We start from the raw sequence: 24,994 nt of genomic DNA on the forward strand, positions 1-24,994 counted from the left end.
TCGTGAACGAAGTATTCGCAAATTAATAAATTAATAGTTGTGGAAATTATCTATAGGTACTTTGGCAGTTTGGCGCTAAAACAGAAACGTCTTGTAAATTTAGGAATTTTATCAATTAAATTTGAAATGAGCAATTCAGTTATCAACTTATGACAATATTATATACAACTTCGTAGTAAAAAAGTTTTAAAGAAATAAAATTTTTATAACCATGATTGGCATGATTTATTGTAATATTGTATTATACAACATTATATAGGAATAAAAAATTAAAAATACAGTGTTTTTTTTTTGTTTATTATTATTTTCTTATAATTTAAAGCTTACATATATATAATTAATTTTAACTTATTAACTTATATAATTACTTAATAATAAAAAATATATAACAATATTTCAAATAACACGAAATAATGTAATATAGTAATATTGTAATAATTATCTAAACTGAAGCAAAAATAAGTGATATAGGTACATAAAATTCACCAATGACTCCACGAAGGTCGAAAAGTAATAATTATGGAACTGTGTGTGCCTAATTAAATTATTGTATTGTTTAGTGGAACAAATAAGCGGTAAAATAATTGCATTATTTGGAGAGACTTAGATATATGATTAACACGGCTGAGTGGCGTACGAACAACAGTTTAGTATTATGATGGCTGGACAATCTCAAATTACGCCTGGAGTAAAAGATGAACCGTAACAGTGGCTGTTAACACTTAACTTATTAGATAATATAGATCTCATATTTTCACGAAAATCGGATTTTCCATGGGATAGTGTTGTCTTATTATGTCAGGGGAACGTATATTAACACATTATTAGTTGGTTGTTAGTTTATTGCTGAAGTTTTTCGAAGCGGTCGACACGTTCGTTCTGTATCACGACATTTTGTGATTTATCTATTTACTGTATAAATTAATTACGGATCATAATCATAACTAAAAGTTGACATATTTAAATATAAAAATGTATGTTTTTGTATCTTTTGTAAATTGTTTATTCTTTGATAAATTGTTTAAGAGGTAAGCCACTTATAAATAATAATAATAATAATACGGTTTTAAGCTTTGATATTTTATGTAATAACATGAAAAGATTTAAAATATTATAAGGTAATTTTATTCGTTGTTTAATACGTAATCATATATTATATAATAATGTATAAATTATCAGATAGATATATGGGGTGCAGGTAATTGTCTCATAAATTTAAATCTATAATTTTTCATACCAATAAAAACAATTTGTTAAGTCATTTTCACACATTTTTTAAAATACAATTAATATAATTAATTAACTATTCGTTAAAATTTATTTAGCTTCAATAATTTATATTTTTAACTAAAATTTGTCAATACTCTTCAGTAATCTCATATTTTAATACATAAATTATAATATACTACATCTATTTGTTTACCAATTATGAATTATTAGTAATTATGAAATGATCATTTGTGTAAAGTGTAAACGCATGCTTACCTAACGTCTTGTTTAAATAATTCAATAAATTTATAAGTTCTTAAATTATCTACAAATATTGATTTAAACACTGTCTAAATTTTGGTAGCCCATGTGTTAATTTAGATTAATTTCACCATATTCTTATGAAAAAAACTCGTATTTAACTTTCAAACCTTAACCAGTGGGTGTACTTGGTTACCATATAGGGTCTTAGGAGACAGAAACCCGTACAAAGTCTTAACCATTGAAATAAAAAATGTTTTCAAATAATTTACAAATATTCGCAATTTTAACAAAATTTAAATTTTAAAAATATTTATAAAAATACTGAGCTTACGTATTTTTAAATTGCTTACAAAAAAAATTTATGTATGATCTTGTATTAAGTTATAAAAATCATTATACTCGGAATAAAAATTGTGTAGGAAGTATTTATGCATTATTTGGAAAATAATACCTAGTAATAAGTTAGATAATAAATATATACATTTTTTTTTTAAATTCTTATTATACTATTTTTTCTAATATGTGGTTGATGTTGTTTATTCATAATTTTTCAATTGGATGTCACATGCATAAGTGTTGTATTCACCTAACTCATAATATAGTAAATTTCACGTTTAAAATAATTTATTTTACTCGTCTTTTATTTTATATTAGAGTAATTTGATCTATTCTATGAAAATTTAATGATAAAGATAAGACTTATTTTTGGCATTTAAAATTGTAAATAACTTTCACAAATATTTTTGCTTTCTATTTGCTATGTTAAACGCATAGACTACGTAATACTTAAAGACATTTAAAATTCGTGACTTTTTCAAGTCTTTTTTTCAACAACTTTGAACGATAAAATTCTTCTTTGCGAGTGAAAAAAATTTTAAATTGAATACAACATTCCTAATAAGTTTTTCTTTTACTTAGCAAAAATATGGCGGTAACGATGACGAAAACTACAATACGTTCACACCACTTCACTATATATAACTATACAACACAATAAACACACGTGCAGCGATAACACGTGTGTTAATGTCTGTAGTAATACGATTGCGTCGTGATATAATGTGACTCCCGGACGTAGGTCTGATATACGTCACGCGGGCACGCGGCAAGCTACGTGACTCGTCGTAAACCGATTGTGGGTCCCACGTGTTGGTGCATTCGAAACGTTTCTCGTCACACAGCACGGCGTGTGACTAAACTTCTGTAGGTACTCTATACATTTTTACGTCACCAACGTTAATATATATACAGAGACAAAGAGTGTACCTTATGTCGTTTTACGTGTGGTTTCTTAATGATTATGGATTGATTCGACTTAATTTTTGTTAAATGGTAATAACATATTTTTAATGAATTATGTTAGAGCTTTTTTTTTGAAAATTTTGATGAGTTTTCTAAAGTTAAATAAATGAATTTACATTTTTCCTAAAAATAATTGAAATTAATTTTATTTACTGTAGCTAAATACTTTTTTTATATCATCATATAATTTAATTTTATACATATAAATATAAATATTAAATATATATATATATTTTTTTTTTGTACACTTAATTGATAATCTAATGACATACACCAAATCATATTTTAAGAATGTTTTACTAGGTGGCACTATCACTATAGTCTATAAGAAATAAAGACTAGGCCAAATATCTACCTCGGGTATCTTTTATATTTTTGAATTGTGACATTCATTAACCACAAGATGGCACTAATTTTTCACTAAGTGGCACTCATGCCACCTATTTTATATGTTAAAATATGCTCTAATACACACACACATACACATAAATACAAAAATATTACTGATTTTGGAATAAATGCCAACAAAATAATTGATAAATATAAATAATTATTTATGTTTTAACAAACAACCATAAAATAAATACTATCATTGAAATAATTATAATCATAATGGATTATTTTATATTTTTTTTCTGTACTTAATTTTTTTTTTAACAGAATGAAACAGCACTAAAAGTAGTATTAAAACAATAGTCTATAAAACGCTAATGACTGCAAAGAAAAGTTGTAACAAAGGATGTTCACAAGTGACTTGATTTAAATAATATTATGCTGATTCTCTTAATATTTGTACGAAATTTCTATATCGTTTAAATAACCGAAAAGAAGTAGATGGTATGGAATTCAACAATTTAATTTAAGAATTAATTAGTCTTTTTTTTTTAATAATACATTTACAAATATATATTTAATTCTTTGGATTTCCTACGTTAAACATACCATTATTTACTTAAATATTCAACATTAATATAGGTACTTAATTTTGTTCTTTAACCTGAGTTAATCATAGATTTCCAGCATAATAACTGAATACCATTTTACTTAAGTCACCTAATGATGAATTCCAATAATATTATATATTTTTGTAAATAAAGTAATCGAGGAGAAAAATGATAAATCAATTAATTATGATTTTAATAATTACAATAATATTGCTTATTTTAAGATTGTATTTAAATGTTAAAATTAAAATAATGAACAATGTTTGCCAATTATATTTTAGCCGTTTATCTCTAAATTGAATATTTTTTTTATTTGTTCATGTGTAATTAGATTATCGATTCAGTGTATAAAAAATATAAAATTGTTTTAAGAGTTAGTTAAAAACAAATATTTATTTTTAGTAAATGAAATAATTTATTCCAATTAATTCAATAAAAATTAATAACGAGTTGATTAAACTTTAAATTATTATAGTCAATAAACTAGTAAACTAAAATTGAGTCATAGTTGGATGCCCATCTGGCCAAGTTATAAACATTACCCTGTATCTTCAGATTGAATATTTATATAATAATTTTGTCAAAAATATGTTCTATATTATTTAACTGTAGATATTTATTATTATTAATATAATATGCTAAAGTGACTATGAAATAAATTTAAAAAATATATTAAGACCATCAAGTACAACAAATTGTTTAAAAGTAATATTTATAACTGAGTTTGTCTTAATATTTATCCTAGGTCAGTCACTGAAATAAATAAATAATAAAGTTTTAAAATCTTAATAATACTTCAAAAATAATCATGATAAAATCAAAAGTGTGGAAAAAAACATTACCTAATAAAAATGACAATGAAGGTTTTTACACTCCATCGCCCTTCTTCTATATACTCCTATTCGGTGTTCCACACAATAATTAACTATAACAATAATAATAAAAAGGCTATTATCGAGCGTTTTTGTATGTGTTTTCTTTCACCTACCCCGTGAGGTATTCACTACCGTCAACCGCAACAGGCGCGCTCGATCGTCGTCGTTGCGCTGCTGTGTACCATCACTTGCACCGCCAATTGTCTTCGTCGTTGCTAAACTACCATTGTCATACGTTTTATTTTTTTGTCGACAAACGGAACCACATCCCATACTGCCACACAAGTGTCGACACGTAATCGGTCCCACGGTCGTCCCACCAAAAAACGACTTTGACCATAATAGCTGTTGATCTTTTGTCACGACATTAAGCAGTTTACCGGTGAGGCACAAATTTTTTTTCTATTTAACCGCTTCGTATCTATTACGCTATATTGTTTAGGTAATGTAGTTTGCCATTAAATGTTTATTATAAATTAGGGTTTAGCTGCTTAAGTTTTATAGGTTGAGATTGAAACAAAGAGTAAATCCAAACTGAGTATAAACACTCATTATCTCGCAAAAAATTTATATTTCTGAAATAATTTTACTTGCACAATTTTAAGATATTGCTAAAAAAATTTTGAAAAAAATTTATGACTCCACAATTTATGTCATTGTCATTTTTTTTACGTTACTATTTTTTTTAAATAATAACATACACTTTTAATTTTATATCTCAAAGTAGAATATTTTTCTGAGAATATAAATTTATAAAAATTGAATAGATTATTAGTTATAATATTTAATATAAGTGTTTACAGTTTAGATAAACAATGTCGTGGAGTAGTGAACAATATATTGTAGAGTACCTTCACCATTCTCTCATCAAAACTTTAAATAATTTTAACCAATAATTAATTAAATACTCATTCAAAATTCGATTTTTATAAATTAAAATACTCAGAAAATATTTAGCTTCAGGATATGAAATTTAGAAAAGGTTGGAGGACACACTTTGATATATTGTTAGTGTTTAGTTTATCTTATCAACGAGTATTTTACTGAAATAGACGTGTTAAATTTAAATAAAATGATAAATTATTCCATATAAACAATGATTTTGAGTAGAGACAATTATTCAACCTATATTTTTAATAATATTTTTTTGTATATTTATTTTTCTATTTTAGTTATATGGAACATTAAACTATTTTTGTCAATTAAAATTTGTATATATTATATAATAATAATTGTAATAAACAATAAGTATTATTAATTATTAACTTACAAGTCAATACTAACATAATGAGTAGAATGGCGTGTATAGATTAAAATTAGTTTAGATATTATGAAAATTATATAGATTATAGTACAAATAAGTTTTTTTTTAGACAAAAAACAATTTTTATTTTTATTTTAAAAAATATTTAATTTCGTCAAAGTTTGAAATTAATACAGAATAAATTGTACATATATATTTTTGAGATCTGTAGATTGTTATAGGTACAATTTACAAGTAATATTAAATTCTCAAGTCTTCCCTATTAAAATTAAAAAATGTTAATTAAGTTTAAATAAAGTTTCAAACTATAAAAAGTTTTCTAACAATTTTCACAATTTTGTTACAATTTTCATTTTAACGGTTTATAAAAAAATGTTGACTATAAATTTATTTTATTCTTAAATCCCTATAAATATTATTTATGAGGATATCTTGGTTTTTCTAATAAATTTTTTTACAGAAAAGAAATATTTTAAGAAAAAAGATCGAAAATGAGAACAATAGTATAATAGTTGTCGTTTATATACTATCATGTTTCAATACCTGTAATAAAAATTATTATTAATTAATTGTATTATAATCTGTTAATTTATATTTAGAATTGTATTATTAAAGAATATTTGTAAGGTAATATATCCCAAAACTTTCACATAGAGTTTATCTTAATGAGGCCAACTAATATTCTGATATAAAAAAAAAAAAATAAATTAATAAATTAAAATTAAAAATTGATTTTGTACAAAAACTAGTTTTGCCTGTATGTTCTATTTTTTTGATAATTTTTTAATTTTAAAAGTAACTTTTTAGAAAATCAAAAGTTTAACCAAATTAATAATAAAATTAAATTTTCTACCAGGAATCACATTCAAAGTTAAAGGTTGAAGTATTTCCTATACTATAAAATTTCTTCCAATAAAAAAAAAAAAACATACACACACACACAACATACACTATTATAAATTCAAATATATTATAATTAAAATACAGTTTATACATTTTCACTATTTTTAATTCAAAACAAGAAATATTTAAAGCATAGTGAAAATAATACTGAATGAGATAATGAGTGGCTAATATTAAAATAATCATCCACATCTAGTACCTGTTTAGGTATACATATAAAAACAAGGTTACGATTTTCTTTAGTTGTTGTCACAATTTTGTATAAAAGGTATACTAAAAACATGTTTTACAAATATCTGTTACAGGACTGAGCAAAAATGGAAGAAAGTCCATCATTTTCAGTAAATCAAACTCGAGTTGATTATGACTCGGGCTACTCTTGTACATCATCCCAATCCAAATCCAGGTAAATTTATATATTTAATTATAATATGATCCTTAACAAGTTGGTTACAATAATTATTATGATTATGCTTACTAATATTTATCACCAAAATTTGAATTAATGGGTTATTAAAGGGAAAATGATGGTGAGCGTGCTATATAAATTGTAAATAGTATATATTTAATGTTTTTAATTTTCAATTTTTATTGTACTGTACATACTCTAATTTAGTGTTAATTTCGTCTATTCTAGTATTTTTAAATTTTTATATTTACAAAATTACAATATACAATATACTTAACTACTTTATATCGTATGATATTATAATTGGATTAAAATTGCATTTAATTGTGGCAGTGATAAATCACGTCACCCAGGACTATCCACGGAATCAAGTTTCGAAGAACAGAATTCGACTATATTAACAACTGAAAAAGACGGGTAAATAATCATAACATTATTTTTATAATAATTTAATTATTAGCTACTATTATTTAATTGACAATTTAATATTGGAAAAAAATGTATTTCCAAATCATATTATATTTTGTACGCATTAAACAAATGTATATATGAAACAGACTCAGTTAACTTAATTATTATTCTTAACTTAAAATATCAAGTTTGAAATACACTAGATTGAAATATAATAAAATATTTGTAAATTATAATTTATTATAATTCATCTAACAATTTTATAAAATATTTAGAAAAAGAACAATATTTAGAATATTTTAATGTTAAGCATTTTTTTTATGTTTAGAGAAATGTCAACTTTGAACTCTAAACCCGCCGAACAATCAAATCAAACTATATTAAGAGGTTTGAACACTATAAATAATCAAAACCCAAGTAATACTTGTTCAAAATCTAAACAGAAAAATTCAACAGCATTTAAGCCACAAACGAATCAATTATTTAACGTCGATGGTATGAACTAAATTATTATTTAAAAAAAATATTTATTGCAATAAAGAATTTTTATTGCATTTTTACATTTAGCTTCTATATCAAAAATGGAATCTGATGATTTAAAAAATTTAAATAATGAAATTAAATTAGACCATAATCAAGAAAATACGTTTTTGCAATTATCTTACTTGTGCCAATCATATCGGGATTTAAATCAAACAAACTCAACTTCAAATCCTAAAAAATCATTTACTATTATAGGTAAACTATTAGACTTTTATTATTTTATCATTAAAATGTTAAATTAACTTATAATATTCAACAATACTTGATACCTATTAAATACAATAACTTATAAAAATAATTTAAATAAATTACTTTAATCGCATTTTTTAAACATGTGCAATGTGCATGCTTGTAATATTATACTTATTAATATAGGTATTGGATATTTAAATTGAAAATATTATTAAATATAAACCCTAATAGTAACGAATCAGCTCTTGATTTTTAATATTTATTAAGATTAAAAAAATCATTTAAATTTTTACAGATACTGTTCTAAAGGTATTAAATGACTATGAGTTACAATTCAAGGAAATAATTGAATCAAATGATGTTAAAAATAATTCATTTGGTGTTGTTGTGTCAATGACCAATGGTCTAATTATTAATATATCAAATAGTGTTCACAAAAGCATGGGATACTCAAAAGAAATGTGGAAAGATCGTGCATTTATTGATTTTATTCATCCTAATGATCGGATAACATTTGTCAATCATATGACGTCTATTCTTGTAGATCCTTGCACAATTTCTAGAGGAGGTATGTTTGAATAAATACATTTTATTAAAAGATTCAAAATAATATCATAAAGTGACACTAAAAATATTTTTTTAAAGTTTTTATTTATTATTTTATTGTTTTTAGTTATTATCAGCGTAATAAATATCAAATAAGTGTATAGATTGTGTAAGGTCGTAGGTGTATTGAATATTATAATTCGGGTTATTATACAGCGTATAATATTTATAGTTACTTAAAAGCCAATAAAAGTATAAAAGATAGTTACCTCATAAATTAAAATTGAATTATTTGTTGCTCAAATATGTGGTAGAAATTCAGCATCATTTTAATTCTGAGCGGAGTGATAAATATATTGGTTTTACAATAATACGTGTTTACTCTCTGTCATCACATTTTGCGCCAGTAAAAATGTTTTAATTTTCAACTTTAAGAGAGGTTTTTAGTAGAAATTAGATAAAAATAGTATCTATTTTTTAAATTGGGAAAAGAGAAAAAAAAAGTTAATGATAAGTATGAATTTTTAAACAAATCAAATTTTCGAAAAAATCACTTTTGATTTTTGATGAGACATGTAAATGAATATCCGTAGATACTTGAATTTTTTTTATCTAATATTTAAATTATCATTTTCTATTAATGATAAAATGCTCAAAATGTGTTGAAATTTACTAATATATTTATTAGTATGATACATTTTTATTATTTTTTTAGATTTTTTTCTGTAGTTGCTGATAAAAACTTATTCACCGGGTATTAGTTTTTAAAAATCTAATAAAAAATTCAACATTAGTTGTTCGTTTACTTGAAAAATTATAAAAAAATATACCTACATAGGTTCAATTTTGTTTAAAAACGTTAAAATTTAGAATTTTAATAAAATTCATAAAAATATCAAAATTGTACAAATTTTTTTATATACCTGAAATTTAAAAATTTAGTAAAAGGTTTTTTGTAAAACTTTTAACTTAAACATGAAAAAAATTCTAACAGAAAGCCAAATTTGTTTTTTATGAACATTTAAAATTTAAAATTTTATGGCATTAAATATTAACTTGTAAAATAATTATTCCTCTCAAACAATTATAGATATTTTGTTATATACAAAAAACATAAAAAAATAAATACATTTGTTAGATATGCATACCGATATAAAAAAGTTGAAATTTTCACCAAATATTTATATTATCAATTAAAATGTATGATTGAATTTTCAAAAATGTTGATTTCTTTTTGAACTATTATTAGGAATGACAAATTTTAAACTTTTTTTTCTATAAATTTCGATAAAAAAAATTATTTGCTGGGTCAATATTTTTGAAAATTTAAATTAAATTGTCTTATATTTATATTAAAACATTAAAGATACAAAGTTACAGTTTATTTTTATATTCATATAAAGTTATTATGAAATTTGTTAAAATTGTGAAAAAAAGGTGTAGTTAGAAATTCATGAAAACTTTTCATTTTATTTAAGTTTTGAGAATGTAATATAAGATTCTTCATAACTAGTGTATAGTGTATACTGACGCTTGCATTTACAGAAATCATTACATATAAATATTGTGACATGTGTATTTTAATATTTATTACCTAGATATTATATACTTACAGAGCCTGCGCGGAGTAACCTATTGTACCTAAACTGTAGCCAATTATCAATACAATGTGTTGATTTAATATTAATTTAATCTAAAAAAATTGTGTCAACAAATGTAAGTTTAGTATCTATTTTTAATTCGTTGCAATATAGTATTAAATGTACAATTATTGTTAGGTATATTGATTATGATTTTAACTTTCTATTATAAAGTGTACTCTTTATTTCGTAGTCTAGACTCTAGAGGTATAAATGCATCATATAAATCCGCCTATTGTATGTTATATGCAATATACCTATATTTATTGGCGCCCATTGAGGGGGGGGGGCAAAACAAGGTATTAGCCCTCATGGAAAAATAATGTGATTTTATAATAAGTATAACTATTATAGATAATATCTAATTACTTAAAAAGTATACAAATTATTTTTTTCTTTATCACTATAGGAATTTTAAATAATATATAGTCGTATTGACGACTTGCTAAGTATACTCAAGATTAATCACAGATTAAACGTTTATTTAACTTAAATTTTGAGACTTATTTTTGACATATTTTCCCCCCTCCCCTAAAATTTAATCAATGGGTGCCCATGCCTTCATTATTAGTTTAGTTCACATCATCGCTAGATAATTGAGATCAACTGAAATTTATATGAAGAGTCGTTGAATATATCTAAATACCTAAATTGGCTAATTTATACTATGTCTTTTTATATAATAACAATTATATGTAATATCAATTACATGAAGTCAAAACGTTTTTATGCAATTCAATAAAAGTGATCTCGCATTAATCAATATTGCAATATACGAGAATATTGCATATACTCGTATTTACAACATTATAATTAATAATTAACATTTAACGTTATGTTAAAATATCGATAAAAAACATTTTTTTATTTTTTTTTATGATAAAAATATACTCATGTTTATAGACTGTACAATTATTAATATACAGGTATGTATGGAATAATACATAAATAAACTATAAAAATAAATATTTAGATGGTGTATCTACGGTGACTTATTTGAGACCCAAAACTAATGATGGATTTTACTGCAATATGGGTTATTCAAAATCTGAAAACAAAAATAATTATCAAGTGTGTAAGCTTACAATAACATTCAAAGATTTATCATATGTATCGACGACTCCAAATTTGACACAAATAGCACGACCTCAGTTAGTTCTAGTTGTTAAAGCACAAATAATTCATTCAGCATACACGTGTATGTAAACGATATTTGTTATATTAATTATATACTAACATATGTAATCAAACAAGTGGAAAATATTTATTTAAATTTTATATTTAGGTTCTGAAGAGAAAATAGAAAATCCCATTCAATTTATTACTAAACATAATGCATTATTTGAATGGTGTTATGTTGATAAATTCATTACCTCATATTTTGGATATCTACCACAAAATATTATTGGTAGATCAATTTTCGACTATTACTGTAAAGAAGATCTAACAACTATCAAAGAAATTCACACAAATTGTAAATTTTCGATTTTTGTTAAAAAATATTGCATATAATACAAGATATTTTTATATTTTTTTGTTTTAGTGATTAAATCTAAAAATATTTCATTAAAAGGAAATCCTTACCGGTTTAAGTGTCAAAATGGTGATTTTGCAGTCGTACAAACAGAATGGTCAAATTTCGTAAATCCTTGGTCTGATCAAGTAGAGTTTGTAATTGGTAAACACAAAGTTATTCAGGTAATATTTTAAAATAATTATTATATATAGGTACTGAATTATAATGATGAATAAATTATGGTTTAAGGGTCCAATTAATCCTAACGTCACAACTTTGGCTCATAATACTATTACAAAAGATATAGAAACAAAGGATGATTATAAATTTAATGAAACGCCGAAGGACTTTGAAAAAATGACAAATGAGGTAACTAAAACTGTCTATTACTAAAAAAATTTATATTTTGTATCACACTTTAACATAATTAATAATTAATTTGTAAAAGTAGATCATTATACATAAACAAATGCATAAATAAATATATTGTATACATTATATTAGATATCGGTATTGAATTCAGGTATACTCTAGGCATTAGCTTTCCCCCTGAAATTTATTTCGTACCCCCTGACAAATACAACTTTCAACAAAGTGAACCTATAATATTTATTAAATGCATAAACTCACAATACTCTTTAAGATTACCGCATCTAATGTTTAAATTGTAAATTATAATAACTAATAATAAGTATAATTCATAATACTAAAATGTATCACCATTCACTAATGAAAAAAAGTGAGCTCCCTGGCTAAAAAAATGCATAAAGATAGTGAATTTGTTTATAGCCTCCACTTTATGTTATAAAACAATTACTACAAAAAAAAAGACTAGATACGCTCAAATATAAAATTCTAGGTCCACTTTTGTGTAAAATATTACACGTATATAAAATGTAATTTTATAATGAATTATTAAATTATAGAGTAAAGAAGTTGCTGAAGTTTCATATGAAACAAAACAAACAACGGATACCAATTCAGAGCAGCAAATATCGATGGACTATAAAAACTTTACGCCGTGTATGAATTGCTTTGTACATCCATCAGTTCAAGTTCCTCTTAATGTCGAAGTTCCACCAGAAATGTCTGGGAATTATTCTGTAAGTTTAATAATATTGTGCAATGTCATAATGCTATATTATACTAATTATGTTTTAATGCATTATTAGGACAACGACTCTCCACATTTATTTCAAAATACCAACTATGAAAGTAAATCTAGTTCCGATACACTATTAAGTTATACTGAACTTAATTATAATGATAACATACAAAGGTATATATTTCATATTAATATATTATACATTATTATGCATTTTATATTTTTGTGCGATGATTATTTCCGTTTTTGATACACAGTAATTACCATAATATATATTTACCAATAATTCCTTTTAAGTGACTTGGCGTAGCGCGTTGGCTGCTACCAATCGCGGAATGCGACTGGGAGTAAGTAACGGTCACAAGTACTAGTTCCCGGATAGGTGACCACCCGGGTTCATAGTGGTTAAAAATCTTTCCACAACAACAATTGTAAAAAAAAAACAACAACCAACTGTACTAACTTTACCCCTATCCACAGTTCATAACCCCTACAACATATGCTAATGGACAAGTGGTCGAAACAGAAATTCTATAAATTGTCAAAATCTATAAAAAAAAAATTCCTTTTAATTTAAATAGTAATTTAAAACGTTATTAATTTAACTAAAAATTATATTTTTCCTGTAAAAAAAAACTTTCAGCATTTATTTATAAGTATTAGTAAAAATTAAAATCTACGTATTTCATTATTTTTTAACTAGGATTATAAATATTTACCCAAAATTATCTTATTCTTTAGTTGCACAAAAGTTTTAATGCGCGCATATTTTATTTTAATATTGAAACCATTTAAACATTTTACTGGGTATTTTGTTTAGATTTTTCAATAGTAATTTAAAAACAAATTCATCGGATGAATCGAGTTCTTCTAAAAAATTTGCTGCGAGAGAAGTTACTTCTTATGAAACGTTAGTTACCAAATATATCAAAGATGTATACCTAACTATTATACTATGATAATTCATACTATGTTTAGAGATACAAATAAAGTACAACCAGATACAATATCATCGTTTCAAAGTAGAGCACCAGTTTCAAATATGATTATAACTCAAAATTCACCTAATTATGATTCAGAACAAAATGCAAGTAAAAATTGTCAACTTACTCAAAAAATGCTTTTACGGTAAGTTTAATTGTAAACTGAAATATAGTAATATAATAAATCAATACAATATATATTTTATGTTTATACTACTGACATTAAGTTATTTTAAATTAAAACGAAGTTGTGGTTTAAAATTATATACAGTGAAACCTCGGTTTCTCGAAGTCATAAGGGACTGAAAAAAAATTCGACATACCGAAACTTCGAGTTACCAAGAGAATTTAAAATATAATAAAATTTGAAATAAAAGTACTTAATTATTGAGAAAAATATGTATTTATAATATAGAATGTATTTATATATTGTATACATATTATTAGTATTCGTCATTTGGGTAAGTATACATTATTTTCTATGGAAGTAGAATTTTCTCATTTATTTAATATTTTATAGTCTGGGAATTTTATACTTTATCTAATCTTTCATAAATTTGAGTTAATGAATCATAATAGGCGATAGATACCAGATAATGACTACGACTTGTAGAAAAATTCGACATATGAAAATTCGATATACCAAAATAACTTAACGCGTAAGTCCAATACTGAATGATCGGGACTGAAAAAAATATTCGACATACAGAAACTTCGAGATACCGGAGTTCGAGATAGCGAGGTTCCACTGTAGTACCTAAGTGATAAACTCAAATCACTCATACATTTTAATTTAGGAATGAAGTAATGTATACTATTTTAATTTTAGTCATAATGAAAAAATGGAATGTGATCTCGTGAAACAACATAAAAAAAACAAATCGTCCAAAAAACAAAATTTGTCAAATCAAGCAAAATACATTGTAAATAAAATACAAGAAAAAAAGAATTTGCCTGATTAATGAAATTATATATTTTGTTTAGTCTGATATAGTTCACGGCATAAAACGTAATAGTTCAACTGTGAATAAATCATGCAAGCTTTCGAAAAGAAAATGTCTTTCAAACATCAGTGGTCATACTAATGTAACACAACCACTAGAGTGTCAAAATATTGAAACTACTCCTACTGTCGCTCGATCAACGCAAGTTTGGTCTTTTTGTCAAATTACACGAGATTCACAAACAATGTCAGTATTATTATATTCCACTAATTATGATATTAACACCATTAAAAATATTTAAATTAAAAATTTTAAAATTTAGGACCGATTTACCACCAAGACAGATTTTACCAAGCCCATGCCAAAAATTAGTGTTACCAACTCAAGCACTAATTGTACCATGCCAACCACTTATTTATAATGTACCACTTAGTAATAATGTGATGCCTGTTCAACCTACATGCGATATAATGGACGAAAAGTTTGGAAATATTCAAGGTACAATAAACTAGATGGAAATAAATACAATTAGGTCATTAATTACTTAAATATATAATCAATATATTTAAATTTAATTTAGAAGGAGAGTTATGTAGACACTACATATTTTTATCCTTGGTTAAACCATTTGAATATTTTAAAATAATAATAAAGCTATAATTACTAAAAACAAATCTAATGTGATATTTAAAATGTTATAAGCTATTTTCTAATGATATATGATTTATATAATATAAAATAATATTTATGATTTATAATGATTAATAAAATTCTGAGCAGAGCAGATGATGAATAAGTCGTAAACATAATATTGTTCCAGAAACAGTATCTGACAAGTTACAATCATTAAGTATGCCGAGCCACATAACTGAAAATTCTCAACTTTTACATGTCCAACAACAGGTTTGAATTTAATTAGTAATGAGTATTATAGTCATGTGGTGTATTGAAAAAAAAATAAATAAATTGTTACGTTTGAAGATATTATTATTGCTATAGTTATGTGCACAATTCTAAAATATAAGGCTATACCTCATATATATTTCGAGTTTATATATAATGATTATAATGTTATAATTTATAAATGTCTTTTATAAATAGTTTCTTTTGACTTTTACAATTTGAAAACGATATTTATTATTTGGGAATACATACAATGAGTTTCAACTGCGTCCTTATGCCTATTCGCAAGTGGTGTTAGAAGAGAGGAGAGGGTAAAATTTAAAAATAAAAAAACCAATTTTTGCATATTGTAATTTTAAATTACTTTTTATGAAATATAATACCATGCTTATAAATATATTTTATGAAGTATTTTATCTTAGGTCCTAGCATTATTTAGTAACGCATAATAAATAACTATCAGAACAATATATTTCACCCTGTTTTATTTAATAATTTAATTAGATCTATCACACCCACCACATTATTATCAAACTTAAAGGTAAGAATATTACTTAGATCTAGCTGTAAGTTTTTTTTTATATTTTAGTTTTAAAATACTCATAACTAGTTTGAAAATAAATTGTAAAAAAAAAAAAAACAATATGAGATTCAAAATAATGTTCTTTCTTTCTATTATTGTTTTTAATTTTGATATTTAACATTGACTAATAGCTGTTTGGTTAGATTATCTATAGTTATAGACGAAAATTCGTAAATAAAGGGTAGCTATGGGGCAAGGTAATGTTATACAGTGTACAGTATACCCAATACCCATCAATCATCATCCACATATACTTTTTAATAGAACATTAAATTTATAGCTATATAGTAAATATATTAACTATGCAAATAAAAATTAAATTTTTCAGTTGCATATAGAACATTTATATCAGAATATTGAAAATAAAACTGAAGCTCCAATTATATCGAAAACAAATAATCAGGTAATTTGATTTTACGTTTTACTTTTTACAATAATTTGTATACAGTGTTTATGACATTTTTAGTTCTTGGTTCTTATAAATAAAAAAATTAATTTTTTAGAATGAAAAATTCACAAATTAAAATTCCTAGTTATAAAAAATAAAATAAAGTTGTGCAATTTAATATGTGTACTAATCCTACATTATTCAATAACTTTATGTCGATAATTGAAATGTTCATAAACCTAAAAGTACTGCTTCGAAATATAAAATTGAAATATATAAATATTATAAAGAAATAAAGTATTAAAAGTTTACTATGATATAAATTTAAAATAATTTGATATTATTTTTAAACTTAACTACAAATAATTATTAATATAATTTAATATGATATCGAATGTAAAATATCTCTCCGAAAGAAATTTTTATAATTATTTTAATAGAGCAAAGTTATTATTTTAAATTATGTAGGTAGTAGGTACCTACTAATTTAAAATAGATTTAATAAAATTATTGAATATTATAATTTAAATTATATTCCAAACAAGAATTTAATATTATTTCATCATCAACAAGATTGCTTAGTAATATTATTTTTTTAAATACGTAGAATATTCGAAAGAAAACAAAAGCAACTCAAGTAAACCAAGAAGAAATTATAACGAGTTCTGATTCCGATTGTAAAAAAGAAACCGAGAGCTTAAGATCAAGGTTAGTTCTACTTTGATATTATATATTTTATACTAATAATACAATTATATTTAACGAATCTTCAATTGCGATATTTTATTTTTAGTAGTGGATGGATGTACGAGGAAAGTAGTTATTACTCATCAAGTTTACGAGATAAAACCGATAGTAGTGAAAAAGAAGTATGTACAAATTTCCATTTATCCACTTAAATATATTAGTGCTTTACAATAATTAAATGGGCCACTTAATGCGATTGTAAAACAGTAATTATAATCATCACATTAAAAAAATTATTTTGAGTTCATACTTTATAAATAGAGCAAAATTACTTCGTTTACCATAAATTCTTATTATTATTTTTTTTTTTTTAATTTTACTACACTGAAGTTTTTCTTTAAACTATTAATAAAAATCTAAATTTTAATAGTGTACAAACTAGATATAATTGCTAAATTTAATTCCATCATTCAATACTTTGGATTTCATCGTCTATTCTAAAAAGAAAAAAAATTTGGTATATTTTATAAACGACATTGTTATAATTATTACAAATATGTACATTATTTTTCAAAATGTAAAATCATCAATAAAATAAAAGAACTGAATAACATAAAAGAATATTAAGATTAAAAAAAAAAAATTCTTACTAAGAATAAATAAAATTTTTATCAATATTAAAATACTATTAGTCATCCATTAAAAAAAAGAAAATCTGTACTATTTAAAAATGTATAGACATTATAATGTTTCAGTGAATGTAATAATTGCAGTAAAACATAAAAAATGAATGTTAATACATAATAATTAATTAAATTATAATTTTAATATTTTAATGGTTGAGTAATAACATTAAAAAATAACTTTCATCTAGTTAAATAAGGGGAATATTTAATATAATAATCTAGTACATTATGTATAATTTATAACTATTATGGATATTAAGTATCATTTATAAAAAATAAAATAAAATTCCAGTCCAGAATATGTTTTTATTATATCGTGTTTCTTCTGTTATATTATTTTTTAAATATACCCATTGGTTTAAATAATAAAAAATAATTACATAATTATATTATTTATAGTATACTGCACTGCAGTGTTTCTCAACCGGTGTTCCGCGGCACACAAGTGTGCCTCGAACTGGTTGTATGTGTACCGCGACCGTGGTATATGTGTATAGGGTTATTAATTATTAATTTTTAATTAAATAATATATTAATAAAAAATAATAATAATTAAAATAAAAATGCCTTTTTTTTTTTTGTTTGCCATTTATTATTTTATTACTATAGTGTTCCGTCAAACTGTATAGTTTTAAGAAATAATGCTCCGTGAACATAAAAAGGTTGAGATCCACTTGTATACTGATTATAAAACTTGATAAAGTAATTTAATTTTGTGTTCATAATTTATAGTTTGATTATATTTATATAATTTTATTGAGTAGCATGGTGTTTGACCTCAGTCGATGATGTGTCTAAGGTCAAGCGTCGGCTAGTGTCGCTAGCTCCCGGATAGGTAACCATTCGGATTTTTAGTAATAAATACACATGTTTCAAAAACAGTACCTTTCCGAAATTTAAAATAAAAAACAACTACAGGCTAATAACTATTGCTGTTGAAACTCCTAAAGGTCTAAAAAAAAAATTACATAGTGTATTTATTAGTTATACTTAAGCAGATAGTATATTTTTTAATCGTTTTTAAATAAAAAAAGAATTGTTTTGTCAGGGACCATCAAAAATATTAAATTCTAAGCAAATGGATATATCGGACGATACACATGTTATTGAATAGGTAGTCTGTTTATATTTATTAGTTCATTTAACCTAACTTAATGAATATGACATCTGTTAGCCAATATAAACTAAACCATTTTTAACCGTAACAGCATTGCATTCCTTTTCCTATTGTTTAAATGTTAGTTTCTTAATCATTCAAAAGCTTTTGTATGAGCGAGAACCATCCTTTCTTTCTGCGTTAGGTAGATTAAAAATATTATGTTTACTGAAAATAGGAATGCTATTTCTATATGTTTAATAACAATTTCACTACACTCTATACTGTCTACTTAAAAATATATATATATATATGATAATTCCACTTATTAATTTTATGAATTAAAAACTAAGATATAGACATTATATAAACAAAAAAAAAAAAAAATTATCTAAAAATAATAGTAGGTACATTATAATAATAAATTAAATAATTTAAAAGTACACTGGAATGCACCTATATTGCATAACTTACACGCCGTACAACGAAATCGCGTTAGAATAAACAAGATACTGAAGATCAAGATTCAAGACACGGCTAGAAGTAGTGTTTGGCTTCCTTCATTTCAGAATAATATTTGGTAGAATAAAATTAAAACTAATCGTAAAAAAGCACTACCAATAGTGTTACCATACTATTTTTAGAACTTTAAATTGATCAAAAATACATACACAGTTGTCATCGATTTAATGATATTTCCGTTAACATGATAGATATTTAAATTAATTGTCGCTGATAATTGTTTTTAAATTACAATAAATGAACAAAACAAATTGTTCAATAGATAATATTCCCTATTCCTTGAAATATATTTTCTGGAAATAGAATAAAGGCGTGTCAAGATGGACTTTCTTGATGTATAAACTATTAATTAAAAATAAAACATCATCGGATAACTTATAACAGGTAAAAGTTACCTAAAAATTGTTTTATTGATAATTATATATTAAGTGCTATACGTAGCAAATAACATTAATTAATTATTAAATAATTATAAGCTGTAAACATTTCAATAAACAGAATAATATAATGGCATAAAATTGTTCTAGGAATTATAAATTAATTACAAATTAAAATAATTTCAGGATTTTCCATTGCTGAATGTATTTGAAAAAACAAATTGCTCTCATCAGTTAATTAAAAAGGTAAAATAGAATATAAGTGCTTTACATCAAACATATTCAGTAAAGAATTAACATGATTAAATATAAATATTTAGCAACCATTCTGGATGGAAGACATCGTAACAACACCAGATCTAGTCTATCGATACCAAATGGACTATGGAGACAAAAATGAAGTGTTGCGTAAAGATATTAACACGCTAAATACATTCACTCAAGTAAATAAAATACTGTATACATTAAACCTTTGTATAAATGTTTATGATTTTTTCTATTGCTCATAGAATTTTTAATTTACATTTAAAATTTAATTATTATTTTTGTAGCCTTTGTTAGTGAGCGAACAGTTGAAACAATTATGCGTGGAAATAGATGTAAATGGTTCTTCTAAAACATCATATTTGGAAGACGGAACATCGTCAAGCAGCGATGGAGATGAATGTTACATTTCTATTGGAGTATGTACTTTTTAAATTAAATAAAAATGTATGCAAATTTAGTCGATTAATAGTGGTTATAAAAAATAATAAAATTAAAAAAGTTTAGATCTTAAAAAAAGTGTAATTAAACCCTCATTATTTTTGCAAATAAAAATTCCTTGTCTTTTATGAAATGCTTAAGTTCATAAGTTTTCTGTGGAGAATAACAAATCTAATAACAGGTACTGGGAGAAGAGTAATTATTAATGTTTGCAGGGAATTTTATAAAACCCTTGATAGTCGCCAACTACACATCTGGATCTAACTAATGAGAAGTCCTACTCCTACAGTAGACTCTTTGCATTTCACACGTTTATAGATTAATAAAAATATTTTTAATTTATACTTTAAATTGGTTTTATTTTAGAAAAATAAAAGAAGAAGAATTGATTTTTGCAGAATTGCAATGATTTACGAAGAAAATGCATTAATACCACCACCAACCTCGCCACGCAATAAGTAAGATTTAAGCATTTTGTTTGTCTTAAAGAAAAACTCAAATTACTATTACTATAAATATGTACTTATGTAAGAATATCAACAATTGATCATTTATCACCATAATAATTTTCCATAATGTAAAAAGATATTACATACCTACCTAGTTATATACAAATGTACATACAATTTTATTATAAGTGATTGGCACATACTTTATTGTTAATAATTTAATTAAAAATTAGTAGGCAACTATGTAATATGTTTAACATGCTTAGCTTGTAATAAAATAATCTGTTCCTATTGATTTATAAATAAACAAAATGTATTTGATATTTATTTTAACCAATTTATTAATTGTTTCACTAGGTAAAATAAATACTTACATGCTACAGCCCTACCTTTAATGCTACAAATTCTGAAATATCATATTTCCTCTATATTGTCTCTTCTTTAATAACTATTTAATTGTTATCAGCTGTTTTCTTTCTAGTCATAAAAAAAATACAATATACTAATACTTCCTAAAAGCATTCTATCCCAAAATAACTGTCATAGTCATTGCAAGTTTTATTATTCTTTACCTATCCATAATTAATGTCAATGTTTATCAATAATTTGTGAACTAGACAGTCTATTTTAACATATTTTCCTCGGAATTCTTGAAAACAGTATGTTGCAGAAGAAAATAATTTTTAGATATTAAGGGGATATTTATACTTTAATGGACAACCTTTTTTTTGAAATTATATAATTTGGTATATAAAAAACAATAGGGGAGTCAGTATTAAGGTTAATATTTTTTACATTTTTTAATTTTTAATCCTGTAATATATATGTATAAACACTCTCATACAATACAATAAACTAGATAAGTATGAACAATTAACTTAAAATAAAAATTTCATAATAGTTGTAAAAAAAATTATTTTTATTTTTGTTCTCAACATTGTAATAGTATACTATGTATTTTAAACCATTCACATTACAAATTTTGCAAATTAAATTTAACAATACACTGTTATACTTAATATAAAAAATATATTTTTATCATTTGTGAATAAGTAAGTAATAATAAAATAAAATATAATATGTTTATATTAGTTTTAAATAATCATATATTTAATATATCGCTTATAAATCCTGTCAAAGTAAATTTTTTTAAGTAATTATAAATTTAAATGATTGAAATATCACTTAAATAAAGACATATTTTTAATTTACAACTTTTTTTAAATATTTATAGATATTAGGTACTAACTTGTTACATTAAATTTTAAATTTACAGTTTACAATTTATTTGTTTTGAAAATAACAACCAATTTAACACAATATCAATATAATTTAAGATAAAATATTATACAAAATATAATGTACAACGCATTTGTGTTTAAAATGTTAAGTACATTCCATATTACATAAAAAAATATTAAATGTTATAGTAATACACATAGAATAAGTTTAATAATAATAATGAAATATGAAATATATTTATTATAACTTATTGACAGCTGTTATCGAATTCCAACTAACATTTAATGTTTTAGAACATTTGGGACACTTCTTGCTACCCACATTATTAAAATATGTAGTCAAGCAATGCCCATGTGCAAAATTTTCACATGATGGACATTTAATACCATGTCCAACAATACTTAAACAACCCATACATCTTTTGTCTGGAAATTTTTCAGTTAAATATCCTTCCATTTCGCTAATGGTCAATGGTGACAAAAAAATGTTTTTGTCTTTGTCAGCAATCAAATATTTTGATGCAAAAAAGTTATCCAGCTGAGAATCAGTTATATTCGTAGAAAATGTCATGACTTCATCGTAAGTTACTGATCCGCCTAAAGCTATAATATGATTAACAAGTCTACCAAAGATTATTTTGCTTGTATCTGGTTTAGTATTGAAATCATCAAGAAACGTAGCAATGAATACATATGTTACAATGCCATCTTGTTCACATATCACTTTGTTGATTTTGAATTCAAGTGGAGAAATTTTAGTGTTTATTAGTTCAATAATGATATCAATGTCTTTTTCAGGAAAAAGAATGTTACTTACACTTTTAGCATCATTTTCAGAAACCATTCTTTCGTGCATGAAGTATTGTAAAAATTGTCTATGCTTATCATTGTAAGCCATAGTTGAGAAGTAGTGAATAAGAAGTAAAATGTCATCAATTGTAGTAGGATGATTTCAATTCAAATTGCTGTTCTATAAAAGCAACAACACAAATAAAAATATTAAAATATATGTATGTAAACTTAGTGAACTTAACAATGAATAGAAACATTGAGTGATTAAGATACAGTGAAAAAAAAACAGCTTTTAAAAACTATATAGTTCAAAAATGAACACAGAAAAAATATAATATACTTCAAAATAAAATAAAAACATATGATTGGTATGTATATAGTACATTTTCTTTAATTAATTTATGTTCAATGTATACAATTTAAGAAAATACAATCATTTGATTTTACTCACTCAAACAATATTTTGTCTCGATATCAGGGAATTGACTGTACAAAATTAAATAACGTTATTTTAATTTTGGGCAAATCTTTAAAACTTTGTTTGTATGGATTGTGAAAAATAGTAAACTAGTAACTACAGTACAGTTCAACATTAGAAATTTGAGTTGCTGAGGCCTGACTGCCTGAGAGTGAGACACTAGTTAATGGTTATCTTATAATATAAAACCAAAACCAGCTTCCCGAAAAATCCGCCAGAACGCGGGCACTTTAGTGTCCCGGCCAATCGAAAAATTCCGTTTTTTTTCTTCCAGTCGTTGTGTCCCATATCTCCCCGTCGTTATCGTTTCTCCAACGGCCGTCGTTTACGGTATACTTCGTTCAGTTACGTATTGCTATCGACTACCGGAGTTGAAAACCGTAACCAATCGAGCATAACCGTTTAGAGATGCGACGAATACGTACAACGTCGTTTGGCCCGTGGGTACAGGTTTCGCGTGTCACGAAACCGTAAATGCATATTTATTGTCGTTTAGAACGTTTCCGAGTATTCATTTACATTTTAATGTATACGTCTCAGACTGACGTTACCGAGTTTATCATCTAGCACATATCAGATATCCCCAAAGGTTAGCGATTAAGCGTACAACGACTGAAGGACGAACGATTTTGCGTACATTTTTGGCCTATAAACTCTATAATCTGACGTACGTAACAAGCGTACACGTTTCTTTTATATATAGTTATTATATATAATACAATAAGATAACATATTTCGTACGCTATCGGACGATAAGGTCGTGGGCCGTCCGAAAACAAAAACGCGTCGATACGGATAAACGCGATTTATCAGCAACGTAAAAACAGTATTGACGATCGACGACCGACCAGAGGGAACGCGCTTGCAGACGCTTTCGGACGGAACGAAGTCGGAGACGCGCGGACCGGACGAGACCCGCTCCGAGCATGGCGTCGAACGCGACGGAAGGGTCTCAAAGGCCGAGAAAACCGGGCAGCGGAAAACGTATCAAAGAACAATAATAATGAGTGGAGCAAATGAGCGATAACCGAACCGAT

The 24,994-nt window shown here is 24.6% G+C and overlaps 2 protein-coding genes across 2 annotated transcripts; one reads left to right on the forward strand and one right to left on the reverse strand.

The window, feature by feature from the left end:
• The first annotated feature begins 1,007 nt into the window (after window positions 1-1,007).
• LOC112603220 (period circadian protein) lies at window positions 1,008-21,588 on the forward strand. Its single transcript, XM_025351711.1, has 25 exons — window positions 1,008-1,028; window positions 7,067-7,167; window positions 7,504-7,587; window positions 7,910-8,076; window positions 8,149-8,319; window positions 8,612-8,884; window positions 11,476-11,700; window positions 11,788-11,976; window positions 12,046-12,200; window positions 12,268-12,387; window positions 12,945-13,121; window positions 13,191-13,297; window positions 13,944-14,033; window positions 14,102-14,251; window positions 14,936-15,029; window positions 15,091-15,296; window positions 15,373-15,548; window positions 15,871-15,953; window positions 16,865-16,939; window positions 17,532-17,632; window positions 17,718-17,793; window positions 20,479-20,538; window positions 20,613-20,735; window positions 20,844-20,975; window positions 21,364-21,588. The coding sequence occupies exons 2-25, from the start codon at window positions 7,079-7,081 to the stop codon at window positions 21,457-21,459; spliced, it is 3,219 nt and encodes a 1,072-aa protein (XP_025207496.1). The 5' UTR covers window positions 1,008-1,028; window positions 7,067-7,078; the 3' UTR covers window positions 21,460-21,588.
• Window positions 21,589-22,875: 1,287 nt separating this feature from the next.
• Window positions 22,876-24,144, reverse strand: LOC112603135 (non-structural maintenance of chromosomes element 1 homolog). Its single transcript, XM_025351567.1, has 2 exons — window positions 23,931-24,144; window positions 22,876-23,657 (listed from the first exon to the last, which is right to left on the reverse strand). Exon 2 carries the CDS (start codon window positions 23,583-23,585, stop codon window positions 22,929-22,931), a length of 657 nt encoding a protein of 218 aa, XP_025207352.1. The 5' UTR covers window positions 23,586-23,657; window positions 23,931-24,144; the 3' UTR covers window positions 22,876-22,928.
• Between the last annotated feature and the right edge of the window lie 850 nt (window positions 24,145-24,994).

The sequence above is a fragment of the Melanaphis sacchari genome, unplaced genomic scaffold (genome assembly GCF_002803265.2).
Source record: "Melanaphis sacchari strain LSU unplaced genomic scaffold, SCAv2.0 Contig105_pilon_pilon, whole genome shotgun sequence".
In the NCBI taxonomy this organism is placed as follows: Eukaryota; Metazoa; Arthropoda; class Insecta; order Hemiptera; family Aphididae; genus Melanaphis; species Melanaphis sacchari.